Here is a 24,650-nt window from a genome sequence, read left to right on the forward strand (position 1 = left end):
CCAGCCGCCGACCAATCGCCGCGAGGCGCGAACGCGGAGGTCACTCGAGTCTTGAGTCGCCCGTCTACGTAGTCACGTGGTCCGCGGTCGGCTCTCGGGCGGATTCGTGGTCATTCGCCCGCGTACGGCCCCCGAGTGCTATGCTCGGATCGGACGGAGTATGAGGGAGGGGGGGGGGGGGAGAGCGAAAGAGATCTAACTTTACGTCAGTCACATCAGCAGTATTCGTTCTCGCGCCTGCAGCTGTGGTGGTCTACTTCGTAGTCGTGGACGAAGAGAGTTGGGTGTGAAGAGAGTTCTCTCCTCTCCGGGAAGGATCGGTCGCCGACGTCGCCGTCGTCAGCGTCGTCCTTACTTTTTATCCTCTCCGTCGCCTCCCCCCGTCTCTCTCCGTCCTCTCCCTCGTTTTAATTCCCCTCGGAGATTCTCTCTCTACCTCTATCTCTCTTTCTCCCTCTTCTCCACCTCCTCTCGTATCGCGGGTATTGTGAAACAGTGTGAAACGCGAGGCGGACAGCGGTTCCGCGTATACGCGGGGTCCGGGGATACATTTTGCGAGCGCGAGTGGCCGAATGTCCCGCTGAGAATTATGTGGAATAGTGACGCAGAATTGGGATCGGTCGCGCGTCAAGTCAGCTGACATATTGCGCCCTGCTGCACCGCAACAGCCTTCGGTAAGTGTCGCAATCCCGTGCGCGCTCGCTCGCTCTCTCTCTCTCTCTCTCTCTACCCCGCGGCGCGCGGCCACTACCCCGTAACTCGCCCGCGCCGCGGGACTATTTTCGGTCGGGATAGCCGTGAGAGACGGACGACTATTTCTCCTCCTCCTCCTTCGCCTCCCCCGCGTATCATTCCCGAGCGGAGCTCTCGCGAGAGAGCCCCGTTTTCCCCCTCGCGCGAGTTACGTGCGCGTAATTATCTCCGCTCGCGCGAGAGAGCCCGGGAGCAGAGCAGCAGAGCCGCAGCCGCGCCACGCCGCGCCACGCCGCGGCGGAACGGCGGCGGAACGACGCGGTAGGACCCGTCGACGTGTTAAGTGGCCTGTGGCGCGCGTTCCGCGAGCGGAGAGAGAGAGAGAAAGAGAGAGAGAGAGAGAGAGAGAGAGAGAGAGAGAGAGAGACGGACAAAGGAACGGCGCAATTCGCGGCTAAGTGCGTATTCAAGGATGGTAGCCATGCCATCCTTCCGTCTGCCAACACCGCGGCGGACGGCGGTCCGTCCCTCGGTGCTCCGTGCATGCGTGTGCGCGGCCAGGCCTCTCTTTCTTTCTTAACCTCTCCTTCGCCTCCCCTTCCCCGCCCCTCCGCTCCGCTCCGCTCCTCCTCGCCCGTCCCCTTCACTCTCTTTTTATATACATATATCTGTCTTTCTCTCTCGCTCCACTCTCTCCTCCTTTCCACTCTCCTCTCTCGCTCTCTCGACGTTTCGACGTCGCCTCCTCTCTTTTTCACTATCGGTCTCGCACGATGGCAGCGCTCCGATCTGATTCGAATATATGCGTACGCTAGACGTCACACGAGTGCCGAGTGGTGCCGAGTTGCCTCTACTGCCCCTATCCGTTAGATACGTTAGACTCCTCCGAATAGACGCTTTCCGAAAATGAACAAGGTACTTCCCGCGTGGCCGGACGCGTCGCGTCCAGACCGCGCGCGTAGGCATTATATTCTTCCTACGAGATAAAGCGACTTCCCCCCTACCGTCGACTCGTCTAATTTACCTCGTGCGTAATTCTTATTTGTCTCTCGACCGTGCCACGCGTGGTAGGGACGCACGTCGAACGCCGTCGCTGCCCAGCGAGAAAGAGAGATAGAGAGAGCTCACATACGCCGCGTGTCTCACGGAAAATTTTTGATCAATTGATATCCAGACGCGGATGCGCTTTTCTCTCGCCGGAGAAGAAGGAAGAGAAAAAAAAAAGAGTGCCCAGTAACGGGTTCGTGACGCATACTGTACGTTTACGCGCTTACGCCATTTCTCCTTGCCTCCGCCTCCCCTCCCCTCCACCCTTCCTCGCTCTCTTTCTCTCTCTCTTTCTCTCCTCCGAGACCCGCGAGTCGCCGACGCACTTCCCTTCAGATGTCCGTCCCTTCGGGGGCATTCCCTCCCCTCCCACGGTTTTTTTTTTCGTACACTCTCCGTTGTTTACAATCTTTCTTTCTGGCTCGGCGAGAGTCTCGGGATCGCGGAATCGCGGCCGAGAGCCTCCGGATCGGGTGCCCCTTGGTGGTCGAACGGAACTCTCTCGCCGCGCGTGTTTCCCAGAGAGTAGCGCGACGCGTGCGCGCGCGTGTGCAGCGCGCCTCTCCCGCGGCCCCTTATCAAGAATAATTTCTGGTATCTACACCGCGCGGTTACTTCCTCTCCCGTGTGAGCTTTACCTGACTCCGCCGCGCTCGGCTTTGACGCCAGCCGTTCGCGCCCACGTCATTACACGCGCTTGCGCTCTCTCTCTCTCTCTCTCTCTCTCTCTCTCTCTCTCTCTCTCTCTCTCTCTCTCTCTCTCTCTCTCTCTCTCTCTCTCTCTCTCTCTCTCTCTCTCTCTCCTCTCTCTCTCTCTCTCCTCCCTCTCTCCCCCCTCTCTCTCTCTCTCTCTCTCTCCCTCTCTCTCTCTCCTCTCTCTCTCTCTCTCTCTCTCTCTCTCTCTCTCTCTCTCTCTCTCTCTTTCTGCATGTTGCATATGGATGAATAACACACACACAATCTTGCATTAGCACTCATATTAATATATTGTACATATACAGTCTTGGCCAAAATTATTAGGCACTTTATTAAAATGAAGTTTCTTCAAAATAACATTTATTCTTGAAAAAAATAATAAATAAACACATAAATATATATATAATAATGAACGCTTTAGCAAACAATTTTATAAACGATAAAAGTCTTTTTCCTGGTATTAGATTCAGTACAGCATAATGATTATAAAAGTGCCTATAATAATTTTGGCCAAGGCTGTACTTACTTAATTTTTTTTTTTGTAATTTTTCTTTATTTTTTTAATTTTTCATCATTTTTGTATTAAATTGGTTTCTAAACATCCCAAATATGCTGAAAACAATATATCTAATGTTTCAATGCTTGAAATTGTGCTATCTTAGAGTGCTTAAGTAGGAATATCTCTTTTTTCTCTCTTTCTCTCTCCTTCTCTCTCCTTCTCTCTCCTTCTTTCTCTTTCCTTTCTTTCACTCTTTCTTCCTAGCCTAGGATTTTCTGAAATAAGAAATTCCCGGAAAGAATAATTCACATGCGATAGCGTAGCAACGCGAGCTTTTTTGTTCGCTACTCAGCGAACAAAGCTTGAGGCTTAAGAGGTTAGTTATTAATCGTCTGATACGTAGCCATTGCCAATATATTTATGTAAAAGATAAAATGTATTCTTTCTTACTGCAATGCTGTTGTGTTAAAAGGTGTAAATGGCATTAAAGTGTTGTTTTTTTCCTTGAAATTGAAACGCACACGTTTTTTTATTTAAACGTGTTAAAGGGTTTCCTCTGTAACTCTGTTGTATATCCACGGAGATACGTTATGTAACTGCAGATAGTAGAGAACTAATTTAAGAAAAGCAATAGTTATAGCCACATGGCAAGGCGCAAATCGTCGCGGAGTTATCTAACGCTGAAAATTAAAGGCGACGTCGAGCTTCAAGAATAGAGTTAGATAACGAAATTTTTTTTTTATTACATTGGCACCGAAAATTTTCTTCTTAGAAATTCAATCTCCGATTAAGCCGAGACGTTCTCTGCCAGAAATTAAAGGCGAGGACCGAAGGGACGCGGCCTCCCGCGTGGTTTCCGTTAAATCGAATCCATCGTGAAACGTGAAATTTCCTAGGACATCCCGCCGACGTTGGAACATCCTGCGCGAGCCGCCTATTTTTCATACACTCGATTAGAAGGCTCGTCGGACGAGTTTAATACATGATCCTCCTTTCCTCGGTGCGTTCCTTCTTGCCGTCAAACACGTTCGCATTGTAATTTACATCGCCGTTAACGTCAATCGCGGCGTAAACTCTTTCACTGTATCTTGTACAAGCTTTTTTTTATGGCCATCATAACGGGTCGTCGCGAGCGATAATGAATTCCGCCTCTACCCCCCCCCCCCGTTCCGCCCCCGCTCGCCGCGCGTTTTGTTCATATTTATAGACGTAGATTGATATATTCTATGATCCAAGTTTATCTATCTATTGCATCTTATTTTACTATGTGCACTTTAATATATGACCACTGAGGAATACTGAGGATATCAGAGCCCTGCCCATTTTATACCTTTGCATATTTGCGCATTCCTGCCGTGCACATCGTATTCAAAATTCCCTATTCCGTTTTCTTACTACAATTTGTAGGCTCTTTATTTCTTCACGTTGATCGGCAATTAAAAATCTTTCATAGGTTTAACTTTTTCATAAAATTTGTACTAAAATGTTTTATTTATAATTACAAAAAAAATACTTTTGTTATTTATTCACACTCTTGAGGAACTTAGTATTAAATGTATAGATTGCATTGCTTTAATTTTTAATATCAAGCTAACTCGGTAACTAAAAAAGTTTAATACAGTCCGTCGTTATTATCAATCACATTAATACTAAATACGGGGTCCACTGTTTAAAAAATGAATACGTGACATTCGAACGTTCGACATGTTATTACACTTCTCGCATTTACCTTCAGCATTTACAAATGGGAGTGGGTGATGTTTGATCACCCTGTCTACATCTACGAGTGACAATTAACGTTGCAATTGGCACATTTTAAATTTGCCGCTTTGCTGTACCTTGTCTTGTTACATTATTTCGACAGATTTATTTGACATTGTAATAAATGTATCTTTAACATGTCTCTTTTTCTTCCTTCCTTCCTCATTCCTTACGCCCTTCTTTTTACAAATTTGTATGAGCGAGATCATACGAAGTATAACGTATATATGTCGTAGGCAAATGGTTATTTTAGGAAAATAGCTTCTGACTAGGCAAATGCTACCTGCCTGGCCAAATAGCTTTCACTATTTATTCTTGCTATTTTCCTAGTTAAATGCTATTTTCCTAGGCAGATGCTATTTGACTGAACCGCTGTTAGGCAAATGGTATTCCGCGAAGCATTGGTGCACTTCAGTGACGCGCTTTAAATAGTTAAATACTTTTAAAGCGCGTCACTAACCTACATAGGTTAGTGACGCGCTTTAAACAGTTAAATACTGTTAAAGCGCGTCACTAATCTATACGCCGAAGGCGTGTCCTAAAATCAGTGAGAAGTTGTCGCGGGGCATGTTCATGGTCGCTACATCTCGTCGGTATGACAGGAATCATAACCTAATTCCTGTCAACTTTAACGATTAATATCTCGCTTCGCGGGGCAGAGCGACACTTTTTTCTGCCAGATTCTTTTGTTTCGTGCAAAAATGCGTCGAATAAGCCTAATTTCATCGATTTCTGTGCTGGGGTAGCTAAACTGAAGAATTACCCACCAATGCATGCTTCGCGGAATACCATTTGCCTAACAGCGGTTCAGTCAAATAGCATCTGCCTAGGAAAATAGCATTTGACTAGGAAAATAGCAAGAATAAATGATGAAAGCTATTTGGCCAGGCAGATAGCATTTGCCTAGTCAGAAGCTATTTTCCTAAAATAACCATTTGCCTACGACATATATACTGTCATTTAATCATAAAGAATAACTAAAGTAAAGATGATCTTCTCTATTGCTGTATACTTTTAACAACTGCTAAAGAGTTTATCGTTAAAAATTATTTTAATTACATAATCTCTACGCATACATGTTTATATAGGTTAGAATTAATATATTTGTAATTTGGTTGAACAACTGTTAACGTTAAATAAAGTGTATTGATTCTTCTGTCGTAATTGAGATTGACGCAATTTTTTTGGTTTTTTTTTAGTTCGTAACTAAAATTATGTATAAAAGAGAGGTGATGTCAGGAGAATCGGCGCAAATTTATGCGCTGAATGTTCGACTCTCCAATTGATCTTGATTGATACAAACATGCTGCAGTATATACGGATCATTACGGAATTATCGTAAAACTGACGGCACCTATAAAAATAATAGCGAGATGACCAACAGTCAGTTTCAACAATATCAGTTAGTTTTAATTTTAATCAAGCTGTTTGTCATCTGTCCCTATAAAATTGGAATTAGAAGATAACGCGCGCGCGTGTAGAGAATTAAAGTAACTTAAACAAGTTAGTAAGAACTGCCATTAATAATGCTACTGTAAAAACCAATTAACTCCGAAGAACGAAATGTGCACGGTAAACAATTTATCGATACGCATTAAGAACAACTACCCTCGTGACCTATTTCCACTATAAAGTATGCTGTATTACGAAACGCGCAACGATATTCGAGACAAGCATATTGACTGGCTTAGCTCAGCGACGGCTTAGTGGCCAAACCTATGAAGACTTCCTTTGAGGAAGAAAACGAGACGGGAGAAATTTCAGATAACTTCGGTCAACTTGTAGTGATCAAACGCCAATGTATTTTATTCTGTCCTTAATTGGCCCTTAAAGTCCCCACTTTCAGGAAGGGGAGAAAAATTAGGTGAAACAAATATCTCTGCAATTTTTGAACAGCTCGTGGCATCGTAAACAATTCGCCACGCTCCGTTCGCACGTTTATTCACTCAGAAAAGTGAAAAGTCGACCTCTGACAATGAGCCTACAATTCCTAAATTTCAAAACGGGGGACTTCGCCATTGCGGGATCAATCTGTCCTTTCTTTTCCATCTCTTGCGGGCTGGCTCGTAATTGCCTACGATTTGCTATTTTATTTTTACATCTCGTTGCGTCTCGGCTTTTACACGTTGCGGCGTCGCTCGTCGCACGCACACACGGCACGCGCGTGCGCGCACAAGGCGCTCCGTGCTCCGTCTGCACGCGCGACGGATCGAGGAACTTGTCTCTCTCTCTCTCTCTCTCTCTCTCTTTCACTTTCCCCCTCCCTCTCTCTCTCTCTCTCTCTCTCTCTCTCTCTCTCTCTCTCTTTTTCCCTGGGACAATGTACTCTTCGTGCTCACGCACGCGCGCGCGTGTACGTGAAAGCTGCGGCGAGGTCGTCGTGAAGTTCGACGCCTGCCACCGAGAGCGGGCGGGCAGGTAGGGACGCACGGGGATGACCATTCAAAAAGAAAAAAAGCACTCGCCGCTCTTACTCACTTAAGTATCGGCAACGAACGGGGATGGCTTATCGACGGGCCACGACTAATACCGTTAAACATTAACGATATCAAGCGGTCCCGGGGAATTAATTAGCAACAAACCTTTTTGGGTCATTTTCTAAGTTAGAGCTTGAGATTGAAGAGATTTAATCCGGGAACGATCACTTAAGGTGATTTTTACACCCCAGTCTTGAAAAAATGAAGTTTACGTCATAGTAATTATAAGAAATGGTTCTTTCGTTTTTTAAATACTTTTTTGATTTCTCCTTACTTTTTTCAGAAAATATTTAGTAAATCTGTGTACATACTGTCCTCCAATACTAATAAATTACAGAATAATGAAAAATATGTAACGTAATGTCAGTGCTAATACTTTCTACCGACGTCAATCTTTTTAAGCATCCATGATTATCTAGCATCAATTAGTTCCTGTTACCGGCGTTTTCCGAGGGAATGTCCAAGTATGGGGGGCGATTATTAGAAATTTTTACGCGCATATCGTCCGATAGCGTGGCGCGTCCTTGCTAGTCACGCATGCGAACGCGGGCGTTATGGCGCCCGCGCCCGAGCCACGAAACGAATATGAATCATCATCTCCCGGTCGGCGTGAGTGCGCGAAAAATACGGGACGTCGTGGCCGCTCCGCGCCGCTCCGCGCCGCGCCGCGCCGCGCCGCATCGCGGATGCGCGCGCACACGTGCACACGCGAGATATATTCCGTTCCGCCGCGCGTTTCCGCGTGCGCGCGCGATCCGACAACGAGAGTGAATCTAGCGCCGATTCCCCGCGAACAAATCTCGAAATCCCTCCCCCCTCTCTCTCTCGCGCGCGGCACGAGTTGCCTCTGTATTCGCGCCGCTCGTAGATGCCTCGGCCAGCGTGAATTTGCATGCGCGTCGAGGGCGCGTGCTTCCCGTCTACGTGTTCGCGCGTCGTGACCGTTGGTCATTCGAGTCTATTCCGCGAAGTTGGCGTTCGCGCGGATCTCGATTCTCGAGAATAGCCGTCCCCGCTGTTCCCCAGGTGTGTGTCATCGCTGTGGAGCCGTGATAGAAAAACTCTCTGGACTTCGCTCGGAATTAATGCGATCCAGTTGACAATTATTGGCGATCTGGCGGAAACAGGCGCGCGCGTTTTTCTATTTTGTATCGTACTTGCACATATCTGACACCTTTTCGTCGAGCCACGCTGTTGCGAATTGGACTTGATGAAAATAAGTCCTCGAACGCTTTCCGCCTTTCGTTTCGGTACGATGCCGAAGAGTCTATCGATACGCGTTAACGCGTTGCAATAAGAAAGAAAAAGGAGGAGCTATCCTACGAATAGAGAAAGCCGATCTGGATGAAATGTCGATGCTTTTTTCCGTATCTGCATCCGTGATCTCGTTGCGCTCGAATTGCACCGTTCGGTTGTTGCACACGAAGAGCGCGCGCGCGTCGCTTTGACTTTGATCAACGAATCCTGGATGGGTTTCGTCGAGAGATATTAGTTCGGAAAACTCATTTTGCGCGTTAACGCTTTCTAAGGTAAATTTATCGCCCCGCATTTTTCGAATCGATCGGGAGTCTCCCGATCTCTCGGTATCTCGGCATTAGGGGTAACACCAGTTTCTGTCTAGCCGGGACATAAATAGCAGGTGCTCGGCGCACCGCGCCGATCCGTTGTGTAATTGGATTTGAAGACTAGTCGATCCTGTTTTCTTCGGTCGTCTATTATTGAATGGGCGCAACCGCGCGTACACGGCGCGGAGGTTAAAAATGATACCGCCGACAATATTAGCGTCTAAACACGAACTCTCGAGCGTCACTTTTAGTTTCGTGGTCGTTACCTGCTCCTGCTCTAAATTTAGTCCTTAAAACACGTCGGTTCTCGAAGAATCATGGATTCAAAAGTACACAACCCTTTGCACAGCCCTTTCACAAAAAAATGAGAGAAAGATTAGAAAGAAAGAGAGAGAGAGAGAGAGAGAGAGAGAGAGAGAGAGAGAATCGTCATTTATTAGACTCTGGGACTACGTCTCCTAAAGCGTAAAGACATTACAAAAAGGAAAATGGACAGTACATAAACTGTAATAATGCACATAAAATAATAAAAATAGAAATAAGATAATATAAAAAAAGAAAATAAATGAAATACAAACAAAGTAGAATAAAATCTGTACGCGCATGTAAAATGATACGGAAAGATTAAATTGTGCCAGCGTAATCAGCTGTGGATTTACAATGAAACGATAGTAAATAATTATAAATTTACACTTAAAAACATCAAGAAAGAAAGAGAGAGTTAAATTTGTCCAATAATATAATTAATCCTGTTTTCCTCCTATTTCCAGACCGCTTTTTGTCGCGTACTAATTTTATCTTCTTTGATGAGACATTTCTGACATTCTTTACGAATATCGGCCGGATATTCTTTTCTTCTTTAAAAGGAATGTAAATTTCATTAACAACAATTATATTGATGACGAGGTCTCAACGGGGGGGGACTTATATAACTTCAATTAAAAATACATTTCATTGTTGCAGATGCACAAAAATGATATCTATATCTCGTTGCGCCGAAAATAAAATTATTCTCGTCAGTCATTTTAGAATTCGTGTTACGTTAAAATCGTACCACCAAAAGTGGGTTAAGTTTTGCTAAATTCCGTTTGTGTTCATTGTCCACCGTGTGTGGTTCGTCGAAAAGGAAGGCAGGGCCGTCTCCAAGGTTGTGGACTCGCGGCCGAGCTCTCTTCCGAAATCCGAGATATTCCTGTATGATAAAGGCGGTGGCGCCCGAGCCGGCGCGCCCGACTAAACGACTTTGCGAAGGTCGGACAATCGTGCAACGGCCGTTGTGGGAAAGGTCATTTACTCCTTCGAGTAAATAAAGCTCTCGAATCTGACATAGCTCTCGAACTTCCGCTCGACTGGCGCAGCTGCGCTTTCTTTTTCGGTGTGTACACGGGGTATACACGTGGTATACACGTATACAGTTGTTAATTCACATGAAAGGGGCATATTCTTTGTTCTCAATCTGCTCCCAATCCGATATATATGCGAGCGATTCATAAGGTCTGTTCTTTTTTAGCTGAACTTTTCTTGTAAGGCTTATCTTTTCTCTCTTTCTTTTCACGTTGGAGAGAAAAAGAGAAAAGATGAACCATGCGAGAAGTTCAGCTGAAAAGAACGGGCCTATACACGCATATATCGTCAAATACGCGGCGCGATTTTAAATCGAAAATCGTCGAGCTTGAGGAAACTGCGCTTTTCGACGCAAGTTCGAAGTCGCTCGCCTCCTCTCTTGGCAGAAATTTAAATTGGGCGTTATCCTTCGTCGTGTCGTCCTAATTTCCCTCATCATTGTCGCCCACCTCGTCCTCACATCCGCGCGAAGGATCTCACTTCGTTATACCGTGGATTCGATCGATACGAACTCCCGCCCTCCGCTGCTTGACGTCATCCTCTTTTTATTTCCATTTATTAAAATCGTCGCTAAGGTCGCGCACGCGTTACACCTTTGATAAACACATTGGTAGGGTGGAGGCTTGGAAAAAAAAATAACGCGATCGAATTTCGAAAGATAAGAAGCTACATCCGAGGAGAAAAAGTAAGATATTCTATCATGACCGGCATGAATGAAGAAGCGTGGCGATCGAGTCATCGCGTCACGTGAACTTTACCATGACTCTCACTTCATACATATGACTCCCCCCTCCTTTCTCTCTCTCTCTCTCTCTCTCTCTCTCTCTCTCTCTCTCTCTCTCTCTCTCTCTCTTTCTTTTGTATTTAACTTTTTCCTAGAGTAAATATTTTTTTAAACTAACGCATGCTGTTTACAATATATGACAAAGACACGACAATAACGTAGCATGACAATAAGAAATCTTTTTTGTTATTCAGATGAGGATAATTTAGACCCTTCGCTCTCTTGATAAATTTTGGACAATATTTTTGCGCCACGCGAAGCAAAATCTATTCGTATTTGAGGATTTCGCGGGTCAATTCGCGAGAAAAAGAACCGTTAGGATAAGTAATCGGGAAATCGCGAGTGCGTCATTCTTATCTACGTCGCATGAGTCAAATGGTGAAAGACGTTTGAGATTAGCGATCCGTTCCACAATGAAGTCAGCCGAATATGGATAACTACATGCATACATTGTATCTTCCTTCGAGATTAGTGACTAGCTAGTTTCGCGACAAAAGCGAAGAAAGTTGCGTGCTTTGCCTTCAGAGAATTTTATACTATTCGTTATTCATTGTTATGCAAAGAAAGAAATATACGAATAACAAAGATAGTAATAATGATGTACCAGCGAATTTGTTCTGAATCTATATGGAGTTATATGCGTATAAGTTCAACCGATAAGAATAAACCACATTTTGATTTTGTTCTTCTGACATCATGACCTAATTTGATTTCAATGAGAGATGTCGGGTGTCGCGATATAAATTTGCTGATAATTACCTCAAGGTTTATAGTATATTATCGTTATTTTATACTTTATCGATAAACTAAACATTAAGAAATGCAAGCAAAGTTATATAAATGCTTAAGAAATAAACACAGAAAAAAAACAAAGTGTCAAATAAAAAATTAGTGTATTATATACTTGTATATACGCAACAATCTATATAATTTTCTTATAAGAATTTCAACTTTTTATTTTAACTTTTTTTCTTGATTAAACTATTGTATAAGTGACTTCATTCAAGCAAGTTTTCTTCGTTTGACGCATATATCTTATTTCGAGATTATAGATTGTTACGTATATACGAGCATATAAGTCTTTATTTGACACTTCTTTTCTTTCTGCCTTATATGCCCTAATATGTGTGAAGTGGCACGTATATTAGGGCATATTCGGTGCTTCCCGTCTAAATTTTCTTGCGTCATGACTGTTAATTTGAAAAACATTTATGTAACATTATTGTTGCATTATTAATTATTATGTTATATAGTACTGTTATTAGTAAAAAAAAATTGATCTATCAAACTGCGAAATATCGCTTCCAGTTACTTTTGAGACGGTCATCGCCGTTTCTCGAATACCAACATGATGCACCGCGGATATTTGGACGCAAAGCACGCGGCCCGAAAACGCGTGCAAATTTATGTGCTGAGGCACTTACGATCCCCCGTACGCTCTACAAGTTTCAGGAAGCGGGAAGAAAGAAAAGGAAAAGATTTAATTTGTCTTTCTTGCGCCGCGCGCTTTTGTTCGCCTTCGGCCTTGCTCAGTGGCATTGCCTCTTTCCTCATTGTGACGGAGGGGTTTGCCAGCTCGGTACTTATAACCGATGACGATGTAGCTGTGACGTGGCTAAGAATAATGTTAAAGCCATTGTCTCGCTAAATCTTAAGAATTATTTGCGCGGTGAGGATGTCTGCGAAGCTTTATCGAAAAAAATAACTACTAGGGACATTCTCCTAAAAAAATTCTCGATTGCGAGAGACACAAAGAAAATAACAAATTAGGATAAACAAAGATAAAGGAGGAGATATCGTAGAGAACCATGTTAAAGTTATTTCATAAATTTTCATAAATTTTAGAAAGGATTATTTGGAGAGGACGACTACAAAGCTTTGTCGAGAAAAATTAATCTAGGGACATTTCTAAAACAACTCGATTGTGAAGAATACAAAGAAAATAAAAACTTAGGATAAACAAGAATAAAGGAGGCGACATGGCAGAGAATAATGTTGATGCTATTGTCACGTACACCTCTAGAATTATTTGCGTGGAGAGAATAACTATAAAGCTCTTTGTCGAGGAAAAGTAATTTAGGGATGTCTAAGGGAGCTTTCCAGCAAGCGACACAAGTCGACACAGGTATCGTTTTGTCTTTGTTACTCATTGCCAAAAAAGAAAGATAGAACGACGTTTGTGTCGGCTTGTGTCACTTGCTGGAAAGCTCCCTAAAACAACTCTCGATTGCCCAGAAACACAAAGGAAACCAAAAATTAGGATAAACAAGAATAAAGGAGGAAAGTGAAGGAAACATCGCGGAGAATGCTGTGCGAATTATTAATTAAATGTCGTTTAATATTCCATTCGCGCGGAAAAACGTCCGTTTTTGACGTCTCATCGACGTGGTATCGCAGCTGTCAAAATTTCACGTGTCGCGTCCGTGCCTATGCGTCCCCGTGTTGTCGGTCGAGTTCGGCGAAGAGAGCGCAAAAGTGGGGTTAAAGCCCGATTAAGTTGGGGCTCGCGGGTCGAGAGAGAGAGAGTGGAGGGAGAAATTGTTTTTCGACGGATTGCCTCAAAACAGCACGGATGTTTACTCGCATCTATCCGCGAACGTCGAGTGCCGCGCGATAATTTCGGAGCAAACATCTGTACAATATTTACAATCTTTCGCGTAAGCGATTCGCCTATCGATTCTCTTTTGTTAATGATCTATCTTTCGAGATATCGTTCGAGATATCGTTTCCATCCGAGAAGAAGCGAAGGAGAAATAGAGGGGAAGAGAGCGAAGCTGGCTCTCTATCTCTATAAGCTTCGCTCGCCTCGTCGTCGCGAGGAGGCGAGCAAGTCATTCGGTGATCGCGTGTTCCGGCGATATCCAGTTTACTCCGCGATGTGTTTGGTACAGGAGATATCGTGGCGCCGCCACGAATTACGCGAACGCGCTCGCGCGCGCGAGGCACGACGGGCGAGACTGGAATTAAACGTCGAGTAATCGCCGCGTTAAAACCCGTCGTCGTGCCACCTGTCCCGGCGTCCTCCGGTCGCAGGCGTCGCAGCGCAGCGCGTAGGAGTGTTGCATTGGAAACACCTTACGGGAAGGTTTTGCTCGGCGGGTCTCGTAGTACTAGAAAGCCTCGCGCGGGGGCGTCGCAAGCGCGCGGGTGCCCCCTACCCCCTACCCTCCCTTCTTCCTCTCCTCTCTCTATCCTCCCTCCCCCCCCCTCTCCGGCCTTTCTTATCCACTCGTTTTCCTCGCATTATCGCCTCACTTCACTTCGGTGCCGTCCACTGGACTACCGTGGCGTTTCTGAACGCAGCTGTTCCGGTCCCTCCCTTTCCAGCTCTGTGCTCTGTCCTCGCAACGCATTTTGTATGGCGATTTTTTATCGTGAGACTGACACAAAGAGAATCGCCCGGGAGATAAAGAATTTCTTTAATCTCGCGCGATTAAAGGCCGGACACACGTCGTGTTACAATGTGCTTCTTAAGTTTGATATTTGTTAAAGCTGGACTTTTTGCGCACGATGGAAAGTTTAAGAAATGATATCTTGCTACACACACACACACACATGCCTACTTTATATTGCACTTTGCAGTCATCTATTAAGGAATAGTGAACTTTGACAATTCTTAGTTGAAGCATTTTATTTATGAGAAAGTGTACGGTCATAAGTCAAGTCTTTGAATATCCCGATTAAGCGAACACGCGATTACGCATGATCACGACGGCTAAATTTTATGCAAATCCCACTCTTATCAGAACCAAATAAAAAATTTTCTGTTTGATTATATCTGATGCAATTAATGCCAATGTTACTCGGACTCGCGGAAGAAAATATTTAAGCCTTTGGCATTTTTTTAGATCGTGAAAATTTTGCGTACGATTTAAAAGATTACCGTTCCGAGATGAATTAAATTCTTCAACACATATCCGCGTATATTCATCTCGAGATACAATCTTCATCCTTAGATGAAGCTTTTACATCTTAAACTTATGCAATAATTTTTGAACGATTAATAAAACGCAAAATTTTCTTATTTATTTATGAAGATTATATATTTATGTCATATATAAAGAGTATATATTTATCATTGCATAAATACTATTTGCGAGATGTGCAGATATCAAGAATTTGAATGTTCGAATGACGGAAATTGACTCAAAGTTCTCCCTTTCCTTTCGGATTAATTACCCTTTATTTTACGTTTTAAAGATACTATAGGCGTGAATTACGCATTTCAATCCGGCGTACTTATAATTCGCCCAGTTATTCGATATCGATAGAAACTCGTCAGACATTCGATCGAACGTACATACACTTTCAACTACTATTTCGGTACGGTTCTATATGCGCGTTCTAATAATTTTTTCCCGATCGAGATGGCTGACCCAATTCCTAACCTCCTGCGACCCCTTATAACCGATAGGGAAGAGGTACCATTTGATTCAGAATAAAGATACTCTTTAAGCAGTCGGGTTTTAATAATACCCAAATCCTGGAAAGTAGGCCGATTGCTCGTTTGGCAGATATCTCTCTCTCTCTCTCTCCATTTTCGGTTAATAATTTTATTTACCCATCACATTCATTATAAGAAAATACAGCCGAGTCTTTAATATCTTAAAATCTTGACCTACAATACAGGTATAATATTTCGTGAGTTAAAAATTGTGAGAGCATATCGACGTATGAATTAAAAAAAAAAGATCGATTTCAAATTGGTCATCAATTAATCATAAATTTTATAATTAAGGTCAGAACCCCTGGAGCGTATAAATACTATAAATAATACATGGAAAAACTTATATGTAGGATTGTAGCGCTATATTGTACGCGCTTGAATCTTGCAAGACTAATTTGTAGAAAAAGTGTTATGTTTCCGCTCGCGCTGATTGATCTATAAACTCGCTATCTTTTCATTAACTGTGCTCAAAAGAGATAAATATTGAAACTTAAATATATCTCCCCATTCTCCGCACCTAATTAAAATCTGATTATAATGAGGTAATTTGTGTCACATTCAAATATACTGCCGTTTCCTTCTCAATTAGAGAATAAAGCTAATAATAAAACAGATCGATGACCCAGCTAGCGATTCAAATGTCTCACTTAATCTCGTTTCAAGACAACCCGATCAAGATTTGCAAAGCTGTGTTTATCCGTACGTGAGTAAGCTAGATTGATTTTCGAAAATTTTTTTGAATCGCATCTCATTGACTTTAGATCAAGTGACCCAGATCCATTTTTAGGCCACATATTAATAATATTATGTATGTGGCACAAATCCTCCGTACCGTAAAATATCTTTTCGCAGTGTAAAAAATTCATCCTTGCATAGAATCTCCCTAAATAGCTCGCGCGCGGCCGACAACGCGGTCGGAGTTCGGAGTATCGAAAAAGTGGACTTGTCCCGCTTCGCGGTTCGCGGCATCAATTGGATTCAATTGGAGCCAATCGCTCGCCGGGGAGCGTTCCGAAACCGTCGCCGCGTGCGCGCGAGAGCGCGCCGCATACGAAATCGTGAGAAGCGGGCCCGATCAAATTTTCGCCGAAGAAATTCTCTCGCCGAAAGGAGTTTGCGCTCGCGGGGAGAAAGCGCGGAAAGTGCCTCCCCGGGGGGGTATTTGGTGGTAGTACCAGCCGAGCGCATACTGAGCGGCGGCGATGGCGAGCGGTTGCGGTTCCCCGTCCACGATCGGCGCTGAATGCGCCGCCGCCGCCGTCGCCGCCGCCGCTGACGCCGCTGCGGCAGCAACCACCACTGCCTCTGCCGCCGTCGGCCGTCGTTGAACGCGCCCGCCGCGCTGTGCCGTATCGCGTCGCCTCGCGCGCGCCTGGCGGTGTGCCGTCACTGCCGTCGCTTACGCGTCCGCCCAAAAGCCCCAGCGCGCGCCTGGCCGCTCCGCGATCGCCATCATGAAAACATTCGCCCGTCGTTATCGTTGTTTCTCCTCCGTCCTTGCGGGCTGCAGAGCGCGGATCGGAGGGTAATATCGAGCGCGTCGGGTGCCGGGATCGTCCGCACGATCCGCGCGCGCGAGACCACGGACACGTTGTAGGTTGTAGCGCCGAACGACACGCACCACGGCTCCATCCGCCCGTCCGCCGTCGCCGTCGCGCACGGAAACGCGAGGCCCTGAAGGCAGCTCCGTTTCGTCGTGATTTCGCGTGCCGCGCGAAGTGCGCCGCGAGAGGATTGTAAAACGAGAGTGAGAGAGAGAGAGAGAGAGAGAGAGAGAGAGAGAGAGCCAGCGCGACGGAAGAAAGAGACGGGCGATCCTCTGTCGACAGTTCTATTGTGCGGGGGGTGTCCGCGGATCGCGATAAGGATACGGCCGCCGCCACTTAAATGCCTCGCACAAATTCCTACTCCATGTTGTGCATCGGTTGCGACACGGCTGCGTGTTGGAAAGTGAGTAATATCCCGTATCGCGCTCTGCGCGATCACACGCCTTTCCTCGGGGGGCCCCTGGCCCCTTGGCCCCTGGTTTTGTCGCGGAGAGCGAAAAGAAAGGGAAAAAAATGTCATCGCCAAGATGACGTAGTAAAAATTCCTAGGAATCGTTTCCCTTCTTCCTCTCGCCCTCTCGCTCGCTCCCACCGTGGGGTTTCTCGCCTTCTCTCCCTCGCTCCCACCCGGGGTTCTCACCTCCTCGCTCTCGGTCGCTCGCGTTTGGGCTCGCAGTTGGGGCCATCCGAGTCTCCTCTCTTTCTCTCTCTTTCTCTTTCTCTCTCCCATTGTTGTGTCCTTTGTGTCCTTTTGTTGAAATTTCGGTTATTATCGAGTGCCTCGGCGTGTCCGCAGATCCCAAGGGCATGCCTCATTGAGAAGATATTTATGTTCTGACCTTGCACGACGCAGGAAGTAGGCTAAGTCGCCGATAGGTCCCATTTTCTTTTCTCGCCAGTTCGCACCGTGTTCTGACATTTTCGAAAACTCGCCTGCTTTTCTTCCCTAAACACGCTTGTCACGATCGCCGAGGTAACGCGGCTATTTTGGATTTTCTCGCGTTGGTAATCTTTACGCGCGGCCCTGGTGCGGTTCCTGTTGGTGGGACAATTTTATTGTTCACATTTATCTCTTTGTCACGAAAAAGAGATGTGTCAGGATAATATACCTCGCGAATTAATTGATGTAATACCACAAGCTTTGTATTTTGTAAACTGCAACACTCTTTGTTATCTTGCTTCGATTGTGATTTGGCTTTGTCATTCTCGTTTATGATGTATTTTAACTTGCAACGCACCTAATATTCTCTCAAAGTAATATATACCGCTGTTTATATACTCATGTGCAAGATAATTGTTTTACATATTTAAATACGAGATGTTAATTGATATTTTATTTTTTATATCCTCTGCTATTAATCGCACGATTTATTTGTGACAGGTGAGTACATGGTGACACACGGTTGCAGAGGAGCAATTGGGAAGAGAGCCGCAGCGAAGGACTACACCTAGTTATCTTACACCAAGCTGACTGCAACTTTCCACTGTTTCTCAAGGCAGTGATCGCAACTAGGATTATTAAACGGGAGTTTCCTTGATTAACGAAGAGACACTGACAAAAACGACAGTTATGGAACGAGAGTCAAATCCTATGCAAGCTCTGTGTCGCAGTGGCTGTGGATTTTATGGCTCGCCAGCTACTGATGGCCTTTGTTCCCTATGCTATAAGGAAAATCTAAAAAAGAAGCAACAACCACCAGTGTCAGCTGCCACCGTACCAACCTCACAGACTATCTCCAGCAACGCTGGCACGTTGCAAGGCAGTTTTGGTAGCCCAGCAGCAACAGGAACGACGGCCCAACCTACCATTCCTACTATACCTCAGTCAACGTCGGATCTGCCCAGTCCCAAAGAAGTGAGTATTATCATGATTTCTTCATAGCTATTCTGCACAAACGTAACGCCTTTGTTCTTTCAATTAATTTGCAGAAAATAGCGCTTATAAGCAGTCCTGAACCCGCAAGGTCGTATACATCAAATTGTTTTTAGTCTGTAAAACATATACTTTGAAAACAGCAAGAGGAAAGAATATTAGAATATTGCTAGACTGAACTTTACGAGACATTAAAATGCAACATTGCATATATGTATTTATTGCTTCTTTTGCATTGTTTTAATAAAAATTTCTTATAGAAATACGCGGACTGTAGACAAGAAATTATATAATTACCTATACTCTACAAAAGTAGATTATCTGTCTTTCACAGATTATCTGTCTGCAAGAAGAAAATGATGCAACACATCTAATTTATATTGAAACAGTTGTTTCTGATATTGATTATGATATTTATGATATTGTGATAAAAATCTCATTGAACATCTGCACATGTCCTATTTGTTATTTATAACTTTTATAAATGATATAGATGAATTTTTATATCTAATTAACGATCAATTAGTATAAGGATTTATATGTTTTTGATAATAATCTCTATATATATAAAATATAATATAATAATGAACATTTTTCCATTAAATTTGAAATAGATATAACGGAAATTTGAGAAATATAAAAGATATAAAGGAAACTTTAAGAGATAATCATAATAATAAATAATTATTTTCATTGTTCTTACAGTATGTCTTATACTTTTGTCAATCAGGTAAACAGAGAAGATCAGGAAAGTGACGTAGGTGTAAGCAGTGCGGTAGCTGAAGGTTCATCGGCGAGTAGCGGCGATGTAGACGACTCCTTTGATGGCAAAGAGACTGATAAAGAATCTAAGAAGAAGAAAAATCGTTGTGCTGTATGTCGCAAAAAAGTTGGTTTGACCGGTAAGTGTCTATGTAATGTAATGTAATTAATTAGTAATGCAACGAATTAGAGTTGTTTTCATGATGATGAACTTTCAGGATTTGAGTGTCGTTGTGGAGGACTATTTTGCGCCGTGCATCGATACAGTGACAAGCACGATTGCAAATTCGATTACAAAGAAATGGGCGCTCAAGAAATTCGGCGCAACAATCCAGTTGTTGTTGGTGAAAAAGTGCAAAAAATTTGAACTATTTAGTGTGTAGTCGTTGGGAAAATGGTTATTATAACTATATAAACAAACAGAATATAAAAGAAAAACACGCAGAAAACGAGATAAATTATCTGGCAGCTGATTCGCACGTCGAGGGGTGAAACGAGCGAGCGTGTAAGATCGTGTGCGAGAGCGAGAGAATGAATGTGTGTGTGCGCGCGCGCGCAAGAACGACAGTAAAATTGTTTTGTAGCTGAATGCCGAGGAAGGGTATAGAAAGAGAAAAAATGAAGAAGAAAAGAAACGAATATCAGACAGAACAAATAAACGACAGATTGCAAATTAGAATGTGTGCGCGTGAGTGAATGAAATTCGTAATTGGATGCCAGTGCCATGTAAGTTTCAGATTGTCATCTAGTGGGAGAATTTTAATTGAGAATATATCTGGTTACTAACTGCTGCCAGCTTACTACTATTATTACCTATTATTATCTTCATGATTATTACGGATTATGATTATTCTATATTATGTTTATTAATTTACTTAAATAGAAAATTTTTTGCGAATATGAAGCTCGTTTTACGTAAAGGCAGAACTCTTGGTGCGGTCAGTCGGTCCAGGACGTCTTAAGAGTTTTGGTTTGTTCGAGAAATTTTATACATTACTGTTTCGTTTATATATCAAAAAGTAAAAAATAGGGAATGTTGCTTAGGTAATGGCTGACGTTGATGGGTGATCACAATCTTAGGTTAATAATTAGTCTAATAATTATTAAGTATATTAGTCTATTGATTCATAAATAATGCAATGAAGTATAAGTAGTACTGTGTGTTTATGTCCAATTTCACGTGAATATAACCAGCAATTATTACTCATTAAATATGTTTCAACCTATATTGCAAATAATTATTTACACTACGGCCGCCAATCTGGGATTTGTAAATTAAACCCCTCTTTAACGTATTTCTTCGATTTCTTTTAGAACAATATAAATGAATTGTTAATGGTTGAAGTCGATTAGTTTACTCGTTTCCTTTATTTTTGCTTGTTTTGCGAGTTTTGTAGGGTAGCTGCGCGAGGTATTCCGGTGCTGCACAGCAGCGCATAATGTAAGAGTAAATGATTAATAAAATGTCTAGAGAGGCCGGGCATTATATGAACGACGAAAGATAAGAGAACTATTAAAGTTTGTAAAGTGTGAACGTATACTAAAAACCGTGCGCGAAGGATATTACACTGATAAATTTTATAATCCACGTACATACTTCTATTTTTCTTCTCCGCGCTCAAAACTCGTGCCGAACTTTTCATTTTTTTTCTTTCTCGCCCGTAAACACCTATACATGTTTGTAAAGTTATAGCATACGCGAAAGGGTGCTATAGCTGTTCAACTTTCTTCTACTCCTGTAAAACAAGATGAGTGAAAACGATAAAACTGCGCAAATCACACCTCACGTATAGGTCAATTCCTTAAGAGCTTCATGGAGTGGGTTTGAATTTTTCAAGAAAAGAATATATTAAAAAGAAATACATACTGCGACTTCCCGATTTCGCGTGAAACAAAGTAACAATGTCTCCTACCTTTCTTTTTCTTTATATTATCCCGAGACAAAGCGCTTGATCTAAATTGTGCTGCCGTGCTTTTACTTCTCGTTTTGTAATTAGTGGACTTGTATAAAAGTGAATATTATTCGCCTAAAAAATTTATTTTTGCGTCGCCTCGAAAAAAAAAATATGTACATCAAATATCTTATTATTTTCGATAAATATATAAAGCGTTCTGTTAAATGTGTAATCGTAAGGTCTGTCAGACTTTTTATGTGTCTTTTCTTTCTTCAGGCTTGATTAAGCAAATATGCCGCATTAGTTATCCCGTATTAGTTACCAAATATACTTCACGCCGTCGTCGCCGAAAGTACTCCAGCCGCGAACGAGTTTTCTCTTCGAACACACGCGCAGCGAATCGCAGCTGAATTCCCAAAACATTACCTAGAAATTAAGGCAATCGAAAACGGATCTTTCGGAGATGATCATCGATAATTCGCATCGGGCACGATTCTTCGCGATCTTTACGGGACGACTTATATATATGCGCCGACTTCACATAGACAATATATACATATATATACATATATATATATCTATATATATATATACTTTTATCTTGTATCAAGATATTGTTGTCGATGAATATGTTCTTTTTTCCTTTTTGGCGCACCTTTTCAAGAACGCTGATGAGAGAAATCAGAATCGTGTATAGAAGAAAAACGCACACTACACACGTAGACACACAATTACATTCACACATATACACGTACACATACACATACACAGACACCGATTATCAGTAATATCGACGGAATGGTTGCCTTCAGGCCTTCATCCTATTTTAGGCATAGCATATTTTTCTAACGTGTATCGCAATATCGGAATAATCTTGCCTAGCGAGAGCGATCGAATGATAGGAGGAGAAAGAGGGAGAGAGTGATTGAAGGAATGCGTATGTGGAGACTAGTGATGCCTGGGGAGAGTGAGGCAGAGGAATGCGTGCAGGAACATAAATGATTTATAGGAGACGAGAGAAAGAGAGATTGAGAGAGCGAGAGAAAGAGAGCGAGAGAGAGAGAGATAAACAAAAAAGATTTATCAGCGACGATCGTACTCGGCTGACTATATAAGGACGTAACACGATGCTTGTAATTATTACGATTGATATTAGTACGTTTAAGCTATTAAAAAAGTAACATCAACTTTAATATATTATATGATTACAATTACCATCCTTTGAAATGCTTTAGACGTTTAGGTTTCACGTACGTAAAGGAAGTTAGTGTGCTCCCTACCTACGCTCTTTCCTCTCTTTCCCCTTTTTATCCCTCCTCCTCCTCCTCGCCCCTTTCGTCCTCTCTTTCCTGCCGGCCCTAAACGGGACCCTTTTGACAGTTCTCGAAATGTTTATAATTATAGCGGACTATATTTATGTATATTTAAAAACAAAATATATATAAATGCATCGCCCCTAACGAAAGCCGGAAATCCGTTTTTTGTGTGTTCTCGACTACTTTATATAGAGCTCTTCAACTTAGCACCTCATCGAATTATATTGTAGCTGTACGCTGTACAAAGAAAAAAAGAGAGAGATATATGAGGAAACATCTCCCGAAGTTTGAACGAGGTGCGACCTTATTTTCTCTGTAATGAAAATTTTTGCTGCAATAAACGGTTTATCTTTTACCACGCTGGATATACCCGATGACATATATCTCGATCGAAATTCGTGCTTTTACACGTACGACAGTGCCTTTTAAAAATTAACAGCAAACATAAGCCGCATCGAACGCATTTTTAAATGATATATCGTTCTCGCATATAATAATCCTGATTTCAATAATTTGCGACTCACAATTAAAAAATTGCCATTGTAATATATATATATATATTCATCGAAAAATATAACGCAATTAAGATAATACATAAGAGAATAGAAATATTTCTGAAATAAACAACTTTGCAAACAATCGGAAAAAGAAAACGGCGATTGATCATCGGAAATGGAAGAAAGCGGAGGAAAAGAATTTTCTACATCGATAAAAATTCTGGGGGGAAAGAGGGTATTGGATATTTGAAGGAAACAAGAAAATTATTATCTCTTTTTGGTTAAAACTCGCTCTACGTGCGAAATCACGTAAAACCGAGACTCTCATAAATGCCTCTTCGATCGTACTTGTATTATGTGAAAATCAACACCCGCGGTGAACAAAAAAAAAAGAAAGTAAAGTGGATGATAGGCATTTTATGGTAATGATTATTATGGTAATCTATGGGAGAGCAGCGGGCAATAAATTGACTCTGATAAAGATATACGCAGATACGTTTTCTTTTTTTAACTAGAAATTCATTGCATGAAGCATTCTCATCTTCGTCGGAAACCGAAATGCTTCAGCGAATTTACATTTTACCATGATGTAAAAAGACAGGTGTAGCATTGCGCATAATGGCGGCCGAAGAATACGACAGCCAATCAAATTTTGGTCCGCATCATGCATTTTACGTAACGATGTAATATTTGGGCTGCGTTCAGGGAGCGCGCTATTAGCGCTATTGCATCATTCTATCTTTATCGCTCATCAAGTGTAGAACAAGGATAGAATAAGCAAATAGCGCTAATAGTGCGCTCCCCGAACGCAGCCATAAAGGCCTTCACACATAAAATGCCGTAAGGACGTAAAACGTAAGCGTAAGAAAATCGATCAATCCCAATCAAGTATTTTCCCCTACTGGGGTTACGGACAACACAATACTTGATTGGGATTGGTCGATTTTCTTAGGGTGCGGTCACATGGGCCGGTATTCATAGTCGGTTCTTATTTCAAGACTGTCTTAAGTAATGTCGCAAGATGCTAATACGATTCTGTGATTGGTTTATGACATCTTAAGATTGTACTTAAGACAATCTTAAATATAAGATCTGACTATGAATACCGGCCATGGACCGATATTTTCCGCGTAAAGCCCGTATCAGACTACGGATTGGGATTGAGATTGAATTGAAATTTAATCAATCAGAACAGAGAAAACTGATCTCAAGTTTAGTAAACTTTGCTCTGATTGGTCAAATTTCAATCCAATCTCAATCCCAATCCGTAGTCTGATACGGGCATAACGCTCGCGTAAACGTAGTAATAGACATCCAGCGCCATTTTATTTCGTGAGGTTTGGCGTCGCGATTGATCGGAACATCGTGTCTCTATCATGCGAATTTGTATTTCATGACCTCAAAGCTGTATCCAGAAGAAACGTCCGATCACGTGCTAAAACGCACG

At 42.7% G+C, this 24,650-nt stretch overlaps 1 protein-coding gene across 4 annotated transcripts; it reads left to right on the forward strand.

Annotated features, from left to right (window-relative positions):
* Positions 1-157: 157 nt before the first annotated feature.
* Drn (doctor no) lies at positions 158-23,061 on the forward strand. 4 transcript variants are annotated; one of them, XM_071710015.1, is made up of 4 exons: positions 158-674; positions 18,242-18,715; positions 19,464-19,635; positions 19,714-23,061. In XM_071710015.1, exons 2-4 carry the CDS (start codon positions 18,431-18,433, stop codon positions 19,860-19,862), a joined length of 606 nt encoding a protein of 201 aa, XP_071566116.1. In that variant the 5' UTR covers positions 158-674; positions 18,242-18,430; the 3' UTR covers positions 19,863-23,061. The 4 variants fall into 4 exon arrangements, with proteins under 4 accessions (XP_071566116.1, XP_071566119.1, XP_071566117.1 ...); XM_071710018.1 differs by lacking the exon at positions 158-674 and adding an exon at positions 13,932-13,951; XM_071710016.1 differs by lacking the exon at positions 158-674 and adding an exon at positions 16,586-17,263.
* The last annotated feature ends 1,589 nt before the right edge of the window (positions 23,062-24,650 follow it).

This window comes from Temnothorax nylanderi, unplaced genomic scaffold (assembly GCF_030848795.1).
Source record: "Temnothorax nylanderi isolate EJ_2023f unplaced genomic scaffold, tnyl_v1.0 TNYL_tig0084_pilon, whole genome shotgun sequence".
NCBI classification, from domain to species: Eukaryota; Metazoa; Arthropoda; class Insecta; order Hymenoptera; family Formicidae; genus Temnothorax; species Temnothorax nylanderi.